Below are 16,608 nucleotides of genomic sequence, written 5' to 3' on the forward strand. Positions count from 1 at the left end.
CCGAATCCAGCAAGGAAATCAACCCATGGTCATTCTGAGAAGGTGACCAAAGACGCAGCGGGACCCGGGAGGAGTGCGGGAAAGGAAACCAGAGACTCTTAGGAGGGAGCGGGAGCCTTGTGGTGCGAAAAGGAGCTGCTGTTCCCGATCTGGAACTCGAAACCCCATCTTTCGGGTCGTAAGCCCCTCACCCCGCACCCCTAGGCAAATCTCAGCTTTCCCAGCTCCCTCACCTCGGCCCAGCAATCAGCCTCGCCTCTCGGACCCCCGAGAGGCAGCCCTGCCCCGGCTCTAGCTCTGCGGGTCCCCCAACCATGGACTCCAAAGCCTTCACGTCCACATTGTAGAACCCGGCCCCGGCCCACTCCCGCGACTCTCCTGTGCAGCTAGGACTCCTGTAGCCAGCCAGGACCCGGCTTCCACCGGCGCTGGGCGTGCAGGGCTGCAAAGCCCGCGGCGCGCCCGACCCCACCCCCGCTCCTCTCCCGGAACCCGGCGCCGGCGGCCGAAGTGAATCATTAACCGGACCCGGGTGCTCCGGCATCACAGCCTTCCTCGCTGGCGCCACGCACTTGCCCCCCCCGGCCTCGGTCCCCCGGAGCTCCTCTCTCTCCGGGATCGGTGGGCAGTCCCACACCACACCAGACGGACCACCCGCCCGAGGCTCAACGGTCCCTCCTCGCAGCCGAGGAAACAGGCTCGGAGGCAGGGCGCAGAGGCCCAAGGTGACACAGCAGGCGGCCGCCGGCCACGGAGCGCGGGCCCCGCCAGTCACTTTCCCGACACAGGCATCTTCCTGCCGGTTGGCGGCCACCGCGCCCGGCCCCGCCAACGCCCCCGAGGCGCGCAGGCTCCGGAGCCCCCGCGGTTCCTGCCTCCCGGCTCCCCGACCAGGGCGGAAGGAGGTCCCGGGGCCGCGGACCCCGGTCGGCGGTTCCCAGGCCCCGCAGGTCCGGCAGGAAATGCCGCTCGCTTAACCCCTTCCAGCCCGCGCCCACCCCGGAGCCGGCAGGGCTGCCGCCTCGAAGCCCAGACGCGGCCCGGCCCCGCCTGCCGCCCTCACCAGGTGGTTCATGGTGTTCAGCGGGCCTGGGGCCCCGACTCCCGCGGTGGCGCACACTGAGCTGCTCTGGCGGCGTGCCCTCGGGGCTCCGAGAGCGCCACAGCTGCCCCGCTGCCGCCGCGCAGCTGCCGCCTCGGCCACCCAGAGCCGGTCAAGCCGCGATCCGCCAGCCGCCGCGGCCCAGCCGGCCCAGCCCGATCCCAGCATGCCCGGCCGCGCGCGCCCATTGGCCGCCACCGCTCTCCATGCAAATGAGCCGCCTGTCGGGGACGCGGGAGCGCAGACGGAAGCCCGCCCAGTAGGGGCCGCCCCCGCCCCGCCCCCCACCCGCCACCCCGAGGCTCCAGGCCCCTGGCCGAGGCCAGGCTTCCAGCCTAGGGCGCAGGACACCGCTTTCCAACAAATCCAAGTCCCCGCCTTCCACCCGGACGAGAACGCACCGAAGGCCTCTGCAAATGCCTCCACTTCTGGGAAGGCTGCCCGGATTGCCTTCCTCCTCCGGAGCCGAGCCAGGGCATCAAGTCGACTTCTGTTTTTCCCGCTAACCAACCCCAGGGCATTCATCGCGTGTCCATGGGCCGTGGGACTCAGATCTGAATCTAGTGGGAAAGAGGAGGGGGCGTGCGCCAGCCTGCAGGAGAAGAATCACCACCACCACAGCTCCGACTGTAGATGGGCCCACCGTGTAAAGACCCTAGGAAATGAAGCCTCAAGCAAGGAGGCTGGCGACCTCTCAACCCAGCACTTTTCACGGGCAGCACCTACCTTCCCCTGCATTGTGCCGACATCTGGGGACTCTAGCTGGGCTGATCTGCCTCCCCTCAATACTCATTCCTACGGTCAGTCTAAAACTTGGGCCCAGTACCCTCCTGAGTCCTGCTCCAACTCATCTGCTTCAGCAACATGGGGTAGGAGGGCGGCACTGGGGGAATGAGGGAGACAGAAGGAAGAATCACCCAGGGGGATCGGAGTGGAGACAACCTTGGCTCTCCTGAGTCGCCCCTTGCTCGGTTGCAGGTCAGTGACTGTCACCCCCTGCAGCAAAACCAGGGTGCCAGAGCCCCTGGGGCAGGCCAGGGATGTACAATCTGCAGGGAGATCATAGGACGAGCCTGGTCCAGACCAGACAGGACCCTCAGTCAACAATCCTGGGCCATCGGCTGAGCAAGGGGATGCCATGAGGCAGCTCCAGTGGCAGGGAAGCAGCAGGGGAGAGCCCGCTTCACGCAGCAGAGAATTCTCAAGCATGGCCTATGACAGACATAAGCCTAGGTGGGCCTGCAGCTGCCCCTTCTGCCTGACACACCCAAGGCTCAGCCTACACAGCACCTGGCGAGATGTGCCGCCTTGGCAGGCCCTCTCCCCTCTCTGGGCTCCTTTCTCATCTGAAAAGAGGCTAGGGCAGCCAAGGTTTGGCTGCTCAGGTGCTCTGGGGAGCTTGTTTAAAAGCAGACTCCTGCGTCCCACCCCTCCCAAAAAACTGGACATCTGCCTTTCCTCAATATTTGGCTTGGGAACCAATGGCCAGAACTCACAGCACAGCGGGTGAGGAAGGACCAGTGGGATGGGACACAGCGTGACCCAGAGTACTCAGGAGGAAGAGAGCAGCTCGCCAACACCCTATGCCTCCCCGACACAGCCCACCTCACCTCAGAAGAGGAGCCAGCCTTCAGGGAGGCTGCCTGGAGCATCTCCTCCTGCTTGTTCCCAAGAGCTGTGCTCCACCCCTCCTGCACCGACCCTGTCCAGCCACCCACTCCTCAGCCTGGCTGGCACACAAACCAGCTTCCCAGAGAGCAGGTCTGAACCAGCGGGACCCTCAGGAGTCTCAGGTGATCCCTGGGCCGCCACTTCTGTGGGGAGGGGAGACCAGGCCTCATGGGCAGGCAGTGCCCTGCTGGCAGGGCTCCAGGCAGGAGTCTCTGCAGGGACAGGCAGGGACACAAAAGGCCTGGCCCTCAAGGGAGCTGGCCCCTGCTCCATCCTAGTTGGCCAAGGAGGGGGGTGCAGAGAGGAGGTGGATGGCTGGGACCCTGGGGGATGGGACCCTCCTCCCCCAGGAGCTGGATTAGAGCAGCACTGGGGGTGGGGCTGCTGGTGTGAGCGGGAGGCAGCAAAGGGAACAGGCTCCGACACAGGCATTTCAAAAATTTGCTCGTTTTCCACTTAAATTCCCTCCCCCCAAAGCCTGTGCCTCCCAGAATGGCATTTCCGCTTTGGAAACAAGGCCCCAGGAGTTAAGCCCCACTGTGTTGAAGGGGATGTAGCTGGGGGGTGGGGAAGGAGCACCCACTGGGCAGGCTCTGGCTGGGGTATAGGGGGCAGAACCTCACCCCACCCCCAGTCCAGCCTCCCGGACCTCTCCTGTCAAGGACAGGGATGCAGCCCCACATACCCAGCAGAGCCTCCACGCCCAGCCAGTGCCAGGGACCCTATGCCCATGCACTTATTTTGTGCACACACCAATCCTGCAAAACAGGCTCACCATTAGCTCCAGTTTGTTTTTTGGGTTTTTTTGAGACGGGGTTTCACCATACTGGTCAGGCTGGTCTCGAACTCCTGACCTCAAGTGATTCACCCGCCTCAGCCTCCCAAAGTGCTGGGATTACAGGCGTGAGCCACTGCGCACGGCCTAGGACCATTTTTCACATGAAGAGACTGAGACCCAGTTTAGCAACCACTGCCCCATCCCACACACTTCGGGGAACAGAGGAGACTGGGCCAGGGAAGAAATGCAGCTGCTAGACCTCAGCCCACCCTGCAGCTGGAAGGGAATCTAGGGACAGGGACAGCAGCACTCCAGGCTCAGAAAGCCAAAAACCCTTGTCACACTCAGACTGCAAAAGGACAAGCAGCTGAGACCTAAGCACCCTCCTCCCCAGTAAATCTGAGTTTAGCACTGGGGCCAGCACCACCCCCACCCCACTGAAGTTTAGCCCCATTGGTGAGAAGGGGTGCAGTAAACATTGTTGACTGGATGGGACCTCAGAGGTGGCCCTCATGGGATGCGCTGGTCTGTGTGAAGAAATCTGAGGCTGCCCTAGTCTGGAGGATGGCGGTGGTTAAGTCACACATAAGTGCAGAGGCACATACTTGCATACACACAGTACACATGCATGCGCACACACACAGTGGGACTGGCAGCAAGGAGAGAGGCCCTGGGTGAGAAGCAGCTGGGAGAGGTTGTTGCCAGACCAAGGGAGACAGCTGCAGACGATGTGGCCAGGGCACCAGCACAGGGCCCTCCCAGACAGTTGTGTCATCCCAGGAGTGGCCTGGCACCTCCAGCCAGGTTCAAGATGAGCTCACAGGCTGGAAGGGATGTCTCCAACCCCTCAGGGCCTGGAGTAGCTGTTTGTACAGAAAACAGGTGGACCCAGCACACCAGGACACTAAGTGTCTGCAGTGGAGGGGGTTATACTGGACCCAAGTGGAAAGAAAAGTCTGGGATAGGGTTCCTCCTCTTTGGACTTTCCGACGTCTGCCTTCAGGACAGACCCAATGCACAGAAGAAGTTTTCTTGCTCGATGTTCACCAATGTCCACCGCAGCATTTATGACAGCAAAGTGTGGAGCATAATATCAATGCCAACTCTAGGGGACCAGTGAGACAAACCACAGCCCCTCAACAGAATAGTTCGCAGCTATTAGATGGCCTCTTCCAAAGACTGAAATAATGCAAGAAGATGCTTACAACAAACCAAAGTGAAAAGAGCAGGCTAAAACTGGCTTGCACAGTGTAAAGGCCCGCAGCCCTTCCCCTCCTGAAGCCTTGGCCTCCCAGCAGCAGTGAGAGTGGGCTTGGTTGATGGCCGGCTCTGGGAGCGCCAGCAGGAGAGGATTTCCTGAGGCCGGAGGTGAGCACTGCCAGCCCCAGGAACAGGAAGAAACGGTATCTCTGGAGGGCCAATGAGAGCTGACGCCATCCTCCTAGGCTGGACACTCAGAGTGGCAAGCTCAAAGCCCAGGAGAGGCTGGGCGAGGCAGCTCACGCCTGTAATCTCAGAACTTTGGGAGGCCGATGCAGGCAGATCACCTGAAGTCAGGAATTCAAGACTAGACTGGCCAACTAAAAATACAAAAATTAGCTGGCTGTGGTGGTGGGCACCTGTGATCCCAGCTACTCAGGAGGCTGAGGCAGGAGAATCGCTTGAACCCAGGAGGCGGAGGTAGCAGTGAGTTGAGATCATGCCACTGCACTCCAGCCTAGGCAATAGGGCAAGACTCCATCTCAAAAAAACAAAAAACAAGAAACAGCCGGGCACGGTGGCTCATGCCTGTAATCCCAGCACTTTGGGAGGCCAAGGCAGGCAGATCATCTGAGGCCAAGAGTTCAGCACCAGCCTGACCAACATGGTGAAACCCCGTCTCTACTAAAAATACAAAATTAGCCGGGCGTGGTGGCGTATGACTGTAATCCCAGCTACTCAGGAGGCTGAGGAAGGAGAATCGCTTGAACTCGGGAGGCGGAGGTTGCAGTGAGCCGAGATCGTGCCACTGTACTTCAGCCTGGGCGAGAGAGTGAAACTCCATCTCAAAAAAAACCAAAAAAACAAAAAAACCCAGGCGAGGGCACGGAACCCTTGTGGACAGCACAGAGGTGAGCCTACTGTCACACCCAGAACGGATAGCCCACACCCCAACACCAGCCATTCCTCACTGCTGCCCTGGGACCAGGACAGATGACAGCTACCTGGAGGCAGAGAGAAGGGCAATGCCCCACACAGCTCTCACGGCCAGCAGAGCTCGCACCCTCCACCTCATAACCCAGGCATGTGCCTGCTGGAAAGCACCCGGGTGACCCCACACCGCAGAGCATGCGCTCGCTCAGGACTCAAGCTGGAGCTGTTGCCTTAAAGGGCTTTCCCATCCTTCCCTGCTCTGGAGGTTGGAGTGATTGTGGGTCAGGGTTTGTCATTACAGTAGCGGCTCTGACTATGGGAAGGTGGGCGGGCCCTACAGCCTGAAGCCAAATCCCTCCAGTGGTCATCCCCTTTGGCATGCCCGAGGCCAGTCCCCAGAGACCCGGGGTCAGGGGCAGGACCCAAGGTGTGTGGGCAGAGCTGCCAGGTAGGGGACACAGCACAGGGGTGGGGTGGGGCCTCCCTGCACTCCAAGTCCTGGCCCGCATCCCAGTAAATCCAGCCCTACGCCTCCACTTCAGGTCTGTCAGGAACAGCACTGGAAGAGGCAGCACAGCTTTCCAAATTATCTGGAAATTAACAAGCAGCAGAGGCCCCTGCGGGAGGTACCTGCCTCAGAGAGAGGCACAGCTCCCAGCGGCCCAAGGCTGGAGTGGGCCAGCAAGGCAGCCCCGGGGCGCCATTCAGAGGCTCTCCGCTCACCCCAGCGACCCCTTCCTCTTGTGCACCCTCCTCTCTCAGCTCTCTCCTCCTGCCCAGCCTCCTGGGGCTGGCAGGTGGGGCGGACACCAGCACAGGGCCCTTCCAGACAGGTCCTCCTGGACCAGCAGCGCCCCTGTGTGCAGTAAGGAGGGGCCATGTGCGCTCTGCCCTGCTGCTGACCACCAGGTCCCCCTCCTGCATCTGCGCCCTATGGCAGAGGTGGCCCTTCAGCACTGCCTGGGGGAGGCGGGAGGGGAAAGAGAGGGGCTCAGTCCTGGCTGGAAGGGGGAAAGAGGGGCAAAGGGGCAAGTGCTGTCCTCGTCCTCAGAGAGGAAGCTCCATGGCTGGAGGCTGCCCAGCTCTCCGCTGACTGGCCGGTGGGCAGGGATGAGGGTGTGGTCAGGAGGCCTCCCCAGCCCAACCCAGCCCTGCCATCTGCTCTCCCATGGCAACAAGCCCCAGCATACTGGGCAGAGGGGGTGACTTCACACACCATCTGCTGCCCACTCCTGGCTGCTTCCGCAGAACACAGGTGCCCACACCCACAGACACCCACCCGGCCACTGTGGGGTCAGCAGGCCAGGGGCCAGTGGAGTCACAAGAGGAGACCCTGGAGGCTCTGCATGGCAGTGATGGAAAGAGTGAATACAGAGAAGACAGAGCTGTGGCAGCCATAGGGAAAGCAATGCTTTTTTTTCCTTTTTTTAAAGACAAGGTCTCTGTCACCCAGGCTGGAGTGTAGTGGCACAGTCACAGCTTCCTGCAGCCTCAACCTCCTAAGCTCAAACGATCCTCCCACCTCAGCCTCTTGACTAGCTGGGTCTACAGGTGTGCCCCACCATGCCTGGCTAATTTTTTAATTTTTTTGTAGAAATGGGGTTTCACTATATTGCCCAGGCTGGTCTCCAACTCCTGGGCTCAAGTGATCCTCCTGCCTTGACTTCCCAAAGCGCTGGGATTATAAGCGTGAGCCACAGAGCCTGGTGGAAAAGCAATGCTTTCTCTCCCTCCCTGGACAGACAGCATCATGGGGATAGGCTGAGCATCCCACTGGAGCCTACGCCAGCCTGCAGATAAAGGCTCCTTTGCCCTGGGAGACCCAGGCTTAGACTAGAGGAAGGGAGCAGATATTAATGACTCCAACTGGCCTTGGGCCTTCAGCCAGTCACTGTACTGCTCAGGTCTCAGTTTGCCCATCTGTTACATGTACCTACCACGGATGGCACAGGTGACCTGCAAGCACACAGTGGCACCCTAGTGTCCCACTGCCCGCAGCACAATCACACTCTGCGCCGTCATACACTGGCCCCACCCGCTGGGCACCAGGGCACACCCTCCCTTGGCCTACCCCATGTGCTAAATCCATCCCCCAACCAAGCCCCCCCTGTTCTCCCTATAGGCTGCACAGACACCGCTCCTCAGATGCCCTGAACATCCCTCACCTTCCCTGAAACCTTGTCTGAGAGACGGGGGCAAAATCTTTCCTTGGAGCTCTGTTGCCCCCAGAGCCACCCGCCAACACTGGAGGCAGGCAGGGTCTCCTCTTGGACTGCTCTGGGGAAAGCAGGAAGTGGCTGGTTGCAGTCCCTTTCCTTATGCACATTATAAAGCAACACTCGTGCATCTGCGCCTCCTGACTGAGGTCTAACTGTTGGCAGCACTGCTGTGTAAAAGGACAGCTGTGTCCTCAGGGAGCTCACACTCCAAGGTGTGTGTTAAGGGGCACAAACATAAACGCTTGCAAAGCAGACATCAGAGGGATGGGGGAAGCTGTTCTACGCAAGGTACTTGAGGGCTTCTCTGCAGAGGTGACATTTGAGCAGATGGGTGAATCTTTTGCTAAGACTCATTATGCAGAAAAAAATAACAGCAAAGATTTGTAAAAATAGCAGAGGGAAGTCAGCTCCTTCGGTGTGAAGAGCCAGGGTGGCCTCAGGAGCACACAGAGGAAACCCAGACGCTGGGGGCCCGGGCTGAGTCTCCCTCTACCCTCCTCAGTCTTGGCTCAGTGGTGCATGCCTCCTGGGCTTGGGGATTCCAGTGCTGGGGCAGAAGCAGCCCGGAGTGTCTGCCTGGAGGGGTGCCTTGGCAGATGGCAGGGGGGAAAAAGAAGAGAGCGCCCAGGAATCTGCGTAGGCTAGGAAGGAGGAGGAGGGACACAGGCAGCTTCTGCTCCATCCTCTCCCGCTTCCTGCTCTCCTTAGAAACCTCCCAACCAGGACCTCTGGAGTTGTCACTGGCCCTGGCAGAAACACAGATGACTCCACAGCCTAAGACACTAAACCTCCCAGATAACCTGCGAAAAGGCAGTCCAAACTCTAAGACACCTGGGGAGGGATGGGACAGGGAGGAGTGTGGTCATATCACTTCCTGAGCAAACAAGTAACTTTGGTAGATCCAGGATGTGGGGGCACAGATCTCAAGGCATACAATTGGATATCGGTTTTTATAAAATACTTAAATGGGGTATTTTGCCAACAATAGTGCTGGTGTTCCAGTACTTAATAACAAACAGCACAAGCTGGCCTCAGTGGCTCAGTCCCAGCTACTGGGGAGGCTGAAGCAGGAGGATCGTTTGAGTCTAGGAGGCCAGCCTGGGCAACACAGCAAGACTCAAGACTCAGACACAGACACAGCACACTAAAGGTAGAGATAGATATCCATCCACAAGGGAGTGGATAAATATCTTGTGGCACATCTATTACTGGAACACTGCTCAGCAACAAAAAAGAATAAACTGGCCAGGCGCAGTGGCTCACACCTGTAATCTCAGCACTTTGGGAGGCGAAGGCGGGCGGATCACCAGGTCAGGAGACCATCCTGGCTAACACAGTGAAACCCCATCTCTACTAAAAACACAAAAAATTAGCCGGGCATGGTGGAGGGTGCCTGTAGTCCCAACTACTCGGGAGGCTGTGGCAGGGGAGTGGTGTGAACCCAGGCAGAGCTTGCAGTGTGCCAAGATCGTGCCACTGCACTCCAGCCTGGGGGACAGAGCGAGACTCCGTCTCAAAAAAAAAAAAGAATAAACTATTGGGGTTGGGCGCTGTGGCTCATGCCTGTAATACCAGCACTTTGGGAGGCCAAGGCAGGTGGATCACCTGAGGTCAGGAGTTCGAAACCAGCCTGGCCAACATGGTGAAACCATCTCAACTAAAAATACAAAAATGAGCCAGCGTGGTGGTGGGCACCTGTAATCCCAGCCACTTGGGAGTCTGAGGCAGGAGAATCGCTTGAACCTAGGAGGTGGAAGTTGCAGTGAGCCAAGATCTCACCACTGCACTCCAGCCTAGGCAACAGAATGACACTTTGTCTATTAAAAAAAAAAAAAAAGAATAAAACCAATATGCTCGATGAAAAAAGCCAGACCTGGCCAGGCTTGGTGGTTTATGCCTGTAATCCTAGCACTTTGGGAGGCCAAGGCGGGCGGATCACCTGAGGTCAGGAGTTTGAGACCAGCCTGGCCAACATGGTGAAACCATCTCAACTAAAAATACAAAAATGAGCCAGCGTGGTGGTGGGCACCTGTAATCCCAGCCACTTGGGAGTCTGAGGCAAGAGAATCGCTTGAACCTAGGAGGTGGAAGTTGCAGTGAGCCAAGATCGCACCACTGCACTCCAGCCTAGGCAACAGAATGACACTTTGTCTATTAAAAAAAAAAAAAAAACGAATAAAACCAATATGCTCGATGAAAAAAGCCAGACCTGGCCGGGCTTGGTGGTTTATGCCTGTAATCCTAGCACTTTGGGAGGCCAAGGCGGGCGGATCACCTGAGGTCAGGAGTTCGAGACCAGTCTGGCCACATGGTGAAATCCTATCTCTACTAAAAATACAAAAATTAGCTGGGAATAGTGGTGGTCACCTATAATCCCAGCTATTCGGGAGGCTAAGGCAGGAGTATCGCTTGACCCTGGGAGGAAGAGGTTGCAGTGAGCTGAGATCCTTCCACTGCACTCCAGCCTGGGTGACAGAGTGAGATTCTGTCTCAGAAAAAAAGAGAAAAAAGCCAGACCCCAAAGCACATCTACTGTAGGCTTCCAGTTGCAGAAAGTTTAAGAACAGGCAAACTTAAGCCAGGGTGATAGAATCTTGACTGTAAGGGGGGCTTTTGAGAACTTTCTGAGGTGATGGAGACATTTGTTATTTTGATTTGATTGATGGCTACATGAAGGTCTATATTAATCAAAACTCATCCAACTAACGGTATGTTTAACATGTGCACATTTCACAACATGTAAAATTTACCTCAATAAGAGTTTCGACTGGTAAAAAATAAAACAAAGCAAAGAAAAAATACATGGCATTACAAATACCAAAAATAGATACTGCAAGCCCAAACCCACCATGCTACTCTTTTTGCCCTGACCATCAGGGAGCTTCAAGTTAAATTTGGATGCCTACTGAGCCCAGGCTTTCTGGGATAATTCTTCCTCCTTCACAATACATTACATAATTCCAGATCTTTTCATGATCCCAGACTATTGGTGTTTTCTGCTATAATCTGCTTCAAATCCTTCTTGGAATTTGGCAGGGCTTAAATAATAAATTAAAACGACTGAAAAACCTTCCCAGTCTCTAATCCCCGTTGGAGAAGAATTAACTTCAGAGCCGCAACTTGTGACCATCTCAACAAAGCAAGCATACCTTCCACACCTCTACTGAGGTCCCCAACCTGTCCCCCAGAACTCCTTTCCTTTCTCCTGAAGAGAGGGAGACAATGGCCCAGCATACAAGGACTGAGAGTGAGCCACAGAAGCAATGGGGCTTGACCAGGAGGACACACGCAGGGCTGTAGTGAAGCCAAGTCCAAGGCTAGGGGTGAAGGTAAGCACACAGAGGGAAGGTGGTATGGGCTCAAGGACACCAGGGCACCAGTGGTAGGAAATGGGGAGGTCTGCAGGTATCACCCAGGCCCCCCACTCAGCCTCCCGGCTGTAGGCCCCTCCCTTAAGGAGCCATGATCCTCAGGCAGAGGTGGAACCAGCCTCCCTCCAGGCCCTGCCTGCCCTGTGCTGACCCAGCTGCTGCAGACCACACCTGAGCAGAGGCCTGCACCACTGCAGTGGCTCCCGCGGTCTGCAATGCTGCCTCATTCCTGGGGGCACTTGGAGCAGGGCAGCAGCTGCCTAGATGCAATGGGCCAGCTGGTGGCCCCAGTGCAGGTCACTCTCTCTGGATGGGATGAAGACCAGGACCTGCCCATCCACGGCTCAAGAGGCTAGGGTCCTGCAGGCCACGCCGGGCAGGGGAAAGGCCAGGGTCATCCCACCACGAAGGCCTTGGCGGAAACCACACTGGCCACAAAGAAAGGGCCACGGAACCCTGGGAGCAGAGGCCAATCAGTCTGGGCCGCCCAGCCCAGCCTCCTCCCCATGCTGGCTGCCCAGGAGTCAGAAATGGGATCTGGGCCACTGCATTAGCCAACCACGGCCACATAAAGACAATAATCTCCATAGCAGTAGCTGCTGTTACTTAATTACCCTCCTTCTAACAGCTCTGGGCGCCCCTCACCAAGTTCTCACAAAACCCCAGGAGCTCTGTGCTGTTAACATCCCCATGACATAGAGGAGGAAACTGAGGCTCAGGGAGGTTCAGTAACTCACTCAAGGCACAGAGCCAACACTGCTCACTCTAGAGCCCTCGCCCTTGACCCACCAAAACACTCTCCCCGCCCCGAAGCAGCCTCTCCAGGAACCCCTTTCAGCCCCAAGCAAGGCTCTGAGGAGAGTGGTTGAGACCCCAGGCTTGCAGAGCTCGAGGTGAACGGGAATGACCTGGTGAAGAAGGCAGCCGGCTGGGGATCACTTCCTATAAAGGGAGGGACAGGCTGAGCCAAGGCCCAGTGGCCGGAGAGGGTGCGGCAGGGGCGGTGGCGCCTGAGCTGCAGACTTTGAAAATGGACACTGCCTCTTCCCACTCTCTCCGCCCACTGCCTGGCTGCCCAGGCCAGCCCTTCATGGCTCCTTGGGCGGCTCTCCCTCACACCACTGCCTGGCACAGAGCCAGTCCCACGACTGCTGGCCAAGGTTTAAACCAGATGCAGGCTGGTCCACTCATCTCCATCTACCACTGCTGGGGCTGGCTGGGACTGGACCCACCGTGCAACACAACCCTGGGCGCTACCTGCTCTGAACCCAAAGCTGCCGTGCCTCCCACGGACGCAGAAGGGGTGACGCAAACTCGTGTTTGGGAAGCCATAGGTAGAGGGTTGGCTGCCGTCCACAGTTCAACAGGCTGCGGCCCCCACAGGTAGCGGCCCTGCAGGATGGTGGTCATTTTCTGGTTGTGGATCCTGCCACACTTGGCTCCCACCCTGGCTCCACCTCTCACTGGCCATGTGACCCTGGCAAGACACGACACAGGCCCTCTGTGGGCCTGTGAGACCCTGAGCCCAGTGTCCGGCACACAGGGCAGCATCCCTGAAAGGAGCCATCCCTCAATGAAGGAGCACAGGAGGAGCTGGAGTGGCCGCACTCACTTCACAGATGGGAAGCAAGAGGCAGAACTGATAGCAGGGAGGCCTCTCTGCAACTGGAAGCTGGCCTCTCACTTGGCGGGGCCGGGTGTGGCCAACACCTGCCACCCCCAAACATGGACTTCCAAGCCAATGCCAGCCAGAGGTCTGAGGTGGGTGGCACATTTCCTTCCAAATGTGTCCTCTCAGCTGCGGGAAGAGACAGGCCCAGGGCGCTGGGTAGCCATGCCCAAGAGGAAGGCATGGGAATACGCATGGGGCGTCCAGGTACCGCCTGAGCACTGCACTGCTCTATGCCTGGAGCAGAGGAAGGGGCACTGAGCAGGGAGCTGGGACGCCCTGGCACCTTCCCCTCTCTGGGTCTGGGACTCCATGTGAATCAAATGACAAGGTGACACCAGCTGACCCCCGACGTGCCCCCTGCCCCAACACTCATGGGGTTGCTCCCCGCACAATCAGCCCACCAACCTCTCACCCTGCTTCCCCTCCCACCCCCTCTGAAGTATCTTATTTCTGTGGGCCAAAGTGCCTGCGTCAGCCCATCTAGGAAAAGACTGCCCAAATGAATGGGTGTGCTTAAAACTCAGACGTGTCCCTGAGCAGTCACCACTCTGGGTTCCAAGGGCAGGGCTTGAGCAGGCAGCTCGGTCTGGAAGCCTCCACAGGGCCTCCTCAGCACATGAAAGCAATTGTTCGAACACTTCAAGACTGTTCCAAAAATGAATTCTCCTCTTGGCCCCACCACCTCACACACTGCCCAAGGTCCCAGGAGAGAGAGCCATGGTGATCTGCCAGCCAGGCACGTAACGGACAGATGGCGAAGACCCCTGCCCACCCCTAGCAGAATTCTTCTGGGCTGTGACTACAAGGGAGAGGGTACGAGGTGACTCGGAGCCCGTGACGATCTGGCCAGGTTGTAGGTCCCCACAACAGTGCCTATCTGTCCAAGTCCTACCCAGCCCGCCGTCCCTCTCTTGTTACAGATGAGGCACCGCGCCAAAGAAGGCTGCCCGAAGTCCTGTAAGGCAAGGGGTCAGGGTGCCATTCCAGACTCTGTGTCCAGAACTTGGTTCTGACTGTGGACAACCAGACCAAAGCAAACAGGGACCTCCCCATAGAGGCCCACCCAGGCTCGGATGTGGCCAGAGTGACATTCCCTAATCACTACTGCCCTGGGACACCGGCCCTCCAGCAGGCTCAGGTGGTTCACCTTGTCCGTCTGTCCAGTGCCCACAGGAGCGGGGCTGGCCAGTCTCCTGAGGCCCTGGGCCAGAGAAGTCCAGAACTTTCCAGGAGAGCAGAGCAGAAGAGAGGAAGGGCTTGGTAGGCATGCTCTGTTTTCTTTCTTTCTGAAGACAACGCGATTATGCTCTGAAGCAGAATGGATGGTGGGGCTTACTTTAGCACAGTCTGCAAGCTCTCACTTTTTCATCTGTAACTGCATTACCACTTCTGGAGGTGGGCGCAAGCGGGCTCTTTAATTCCGCAATAACAATGCTTTGCACTTGGCCAGCCTCCCCTCCAGTCATCTGCACACACTCTGGAGTAGTTAATGAAGAGGCCACGTGCCAGGAAGCCCCCACTGCCTGCTTCATGGAAAGGATGGGGTCCTCCGGGTGAGGAGCAGTTCCAGAAACAAGGCCAGAGTGGACAGGGCTCTGGAGGGAAAATCCCCGAAAGAGGCAGGGAAACGATGGTTGGAGGCCACAGCTCATCAGGTGCGGATGGTGTCCCTTCCTGGCAGGACGCCAGGGTGTCCGCCTCCCACCTCAGTCTGTCCATCTGTAATGTGAGGCCTGGTCACCCAGGGTAGCCAGGATCACTTGCTGTCCTCAGGAGATGAGACTGAGATGCTCAGAGATGCCAGTGCCCCAAGTGTGGAACCATGGTCCGGGGGTCTGCCAAACCCAGGCTGCCCGGCCAGGAAGACGGGGTGTCGGACAGAAAACGCCCACGGCCAGGGGGGAGGAAGTGGCGTCAGGGCCCCGGGGGTTCCGCGGCGGGAGGAAAACTTCCCAGGAAAGTGAGTACATCGGTTGTGGAGGGCAGGCACGGCTCCCATCCAGACAAGCCGTCCTGGGGGAGGGGTGGCTCCGATGACTGGCAGAGATCGCGCCCCAACCTGACCACCCCGGGGGAGTCCCGGGAGCGCCGCAGGGCAGCAACCCGAGGGAGGTCTCGGAGGGGCAGCACAGGCCTCCCACCCCCTCATGCAGCCCAGCAGTCCCGGAGGGGAGTCCCGGGAGTGGCAGAGACCCCACCCGTTAGGCCTAACTGTCCTGTTGCGGGGTCCTGGCGGGCAGCAGACTCCCGCCTGGCCCAGCTGTCCCAGGGGTTTCCCGGACCAACAAAGAGCCTTCCCGACCCAGCCATCTTGGGGGGCTCCCCGAGGGGACAACACGGACCTCAGCCCGACCCAGCTCTCCTCAAAGAGAATGGAAAGGCTGGGGCACACAGGCCGGCTTGTGGGAGGCTCCCCGAGACTGTGCGCTCTCCCCCGGGGCCGAGTAGGCCCCAGTCAGGCGACCCCCAGTCCGGGAGCCCCCACGGCATCAGGCCCGCAGCGGGCGGCGCGAGGAGGTCGCGGGCGGGCGGGGGGCAGCCGGCCCGGGGTCCCGGGCGGCTCGGTACTCACCGGCACGGACATCTTGGCCGTCGCCCCCGGGGCCTGGTGGGCAGCGGCGCCCGCGGGCTGGGGGCTCGGGTCCGCCCGCGCCGCTCAGAGCCCCCGCGAGGGGTGCCGGCGCTCTCCGGCTCCTCGGGCTCCCTAGCGCTCCCGGACGCCGGACAGTCCGGCGGCTCCAGCCGCGCCGCGCATGCGCTGCCCGCGCCGCCCCTCCCCCCGTCTCCCCGGCCGGGGCCACGTTAAAGGCGAGGACCCCAGACCTTGGCCTTTTTCTGTCGGCCCAACGCGGCGGGGAGGCGCGGTCTCCTCCGCTCCTCGCCCATCCCTCGCAGGCCACCTCCGGTCGCACCAGCTCCAGGTCGCCTAAGCAGTCCCCTCCCCCAACACTGCACGTCCCCGGGAGCTGGCCGTCTGCCCTGTGGCCCTGGCCAGCCTCCTAGGCCCTGGGCCCGGGCGCAGACGGGGGAGGGGTCAGCCGGCGGAAGGCGATCGCGGGGCAGCAGAGCGGGCCTCCGGAAGCCCCTCTGCCCTCCCCCAGCTGAGAGCGAGACCCCCAGGGAAGAGGAGCTCCCCACTCCCCGGAAACAGTCTGGCTCATCCTGAAGTCGCCCTGACAGTGACATCTGGCCTGGCTTCGAGGGAGGATCCTGTGTCCCTGTAACCCCCACTCCTGGGCCCACCCTCAGCCCATCGTCCTCCCAGAGGCTGGAAGACAAGCCTTCGTGGACCTGAGACTTCCTTTCCCCAGGCCAAACACCCCCAATTTCAGCTGTTCTGCATCTACCATGGTGCCCACACATGGCATCCGCAGCCACTGGGCACATGCATGTTCATCCCCATCCCTTTACCCCTGCCAGGCAGGCCTTGCTGTTGCCCACGGGCCTTGCTGTTGCCTACATTTCATAGGCCCAGGCACTGAGATCCCTCACCCACCCAAAGGAAGGACCAGGGGTCGGTCCCCTCTGTTCTGCTGCCTGGGGACGGTGGGTGAGCATCTAGAGCAAGTGGGGCTGGGGTCCAGAGCAGTGTCCCAGAGGTCAGCGCTACCCACCACAGGGAGTAAAGACAGAGCCAGCTCCATGAGGCTGGTTGGCCACAG

At 59.2% G+C, this 16,608-nt stretch overlaps 1 protein-coding gene across 2 annotated transcripts in view; it reads right to left on the reverse strand.

Moving 5' to 3' along the window:
* Positions 1 to 14,908, reverse strand: part of BCAR1 (BCAR1 scaffold protein, Cas family member) — a 36,844-nt gene extending 21,936 nt beyond the window's left edge. The window contains exon 1 of one of the 2 annotated variants that reach the window (XM_023202449.2): positions 13,359 to 14,908. Coding sequence is in view for 1 of the 2 variants with exons in the window: in XM_023202448.2 (XP_023058216.1) it covers positions 1,064 to 1,075 (12 nt within the window). In the remaining variant the exon portion in view is untranslated. Of the gene's footprint in view, positions 1 to 1,063; positions 1,252 to 13,358 lie in introns of those variants that run through there. The other variant, XM_023202448.2, reaches the window with a different exon arrangement.
* Positions 14,909 to 16,608: the final 1,700 nt, after the last annotated feature.

Source organism: Piliocolobus tephrosceles, chromosome 17 (genome assembly GCF_002776525.5).
Source record: "Piliocolobus tephrosceles isolate RC106 chromosome 17, ASM277652v3, whole genome shotgun sequence".
In the NCBI taxonomy this organism is placed as follows: Eukaryota; Metazoa; Chordata; class Mammalia; order Primates; family Cercopithecidae; genus Piliocolobus; species Piliocolobus tephrosceles.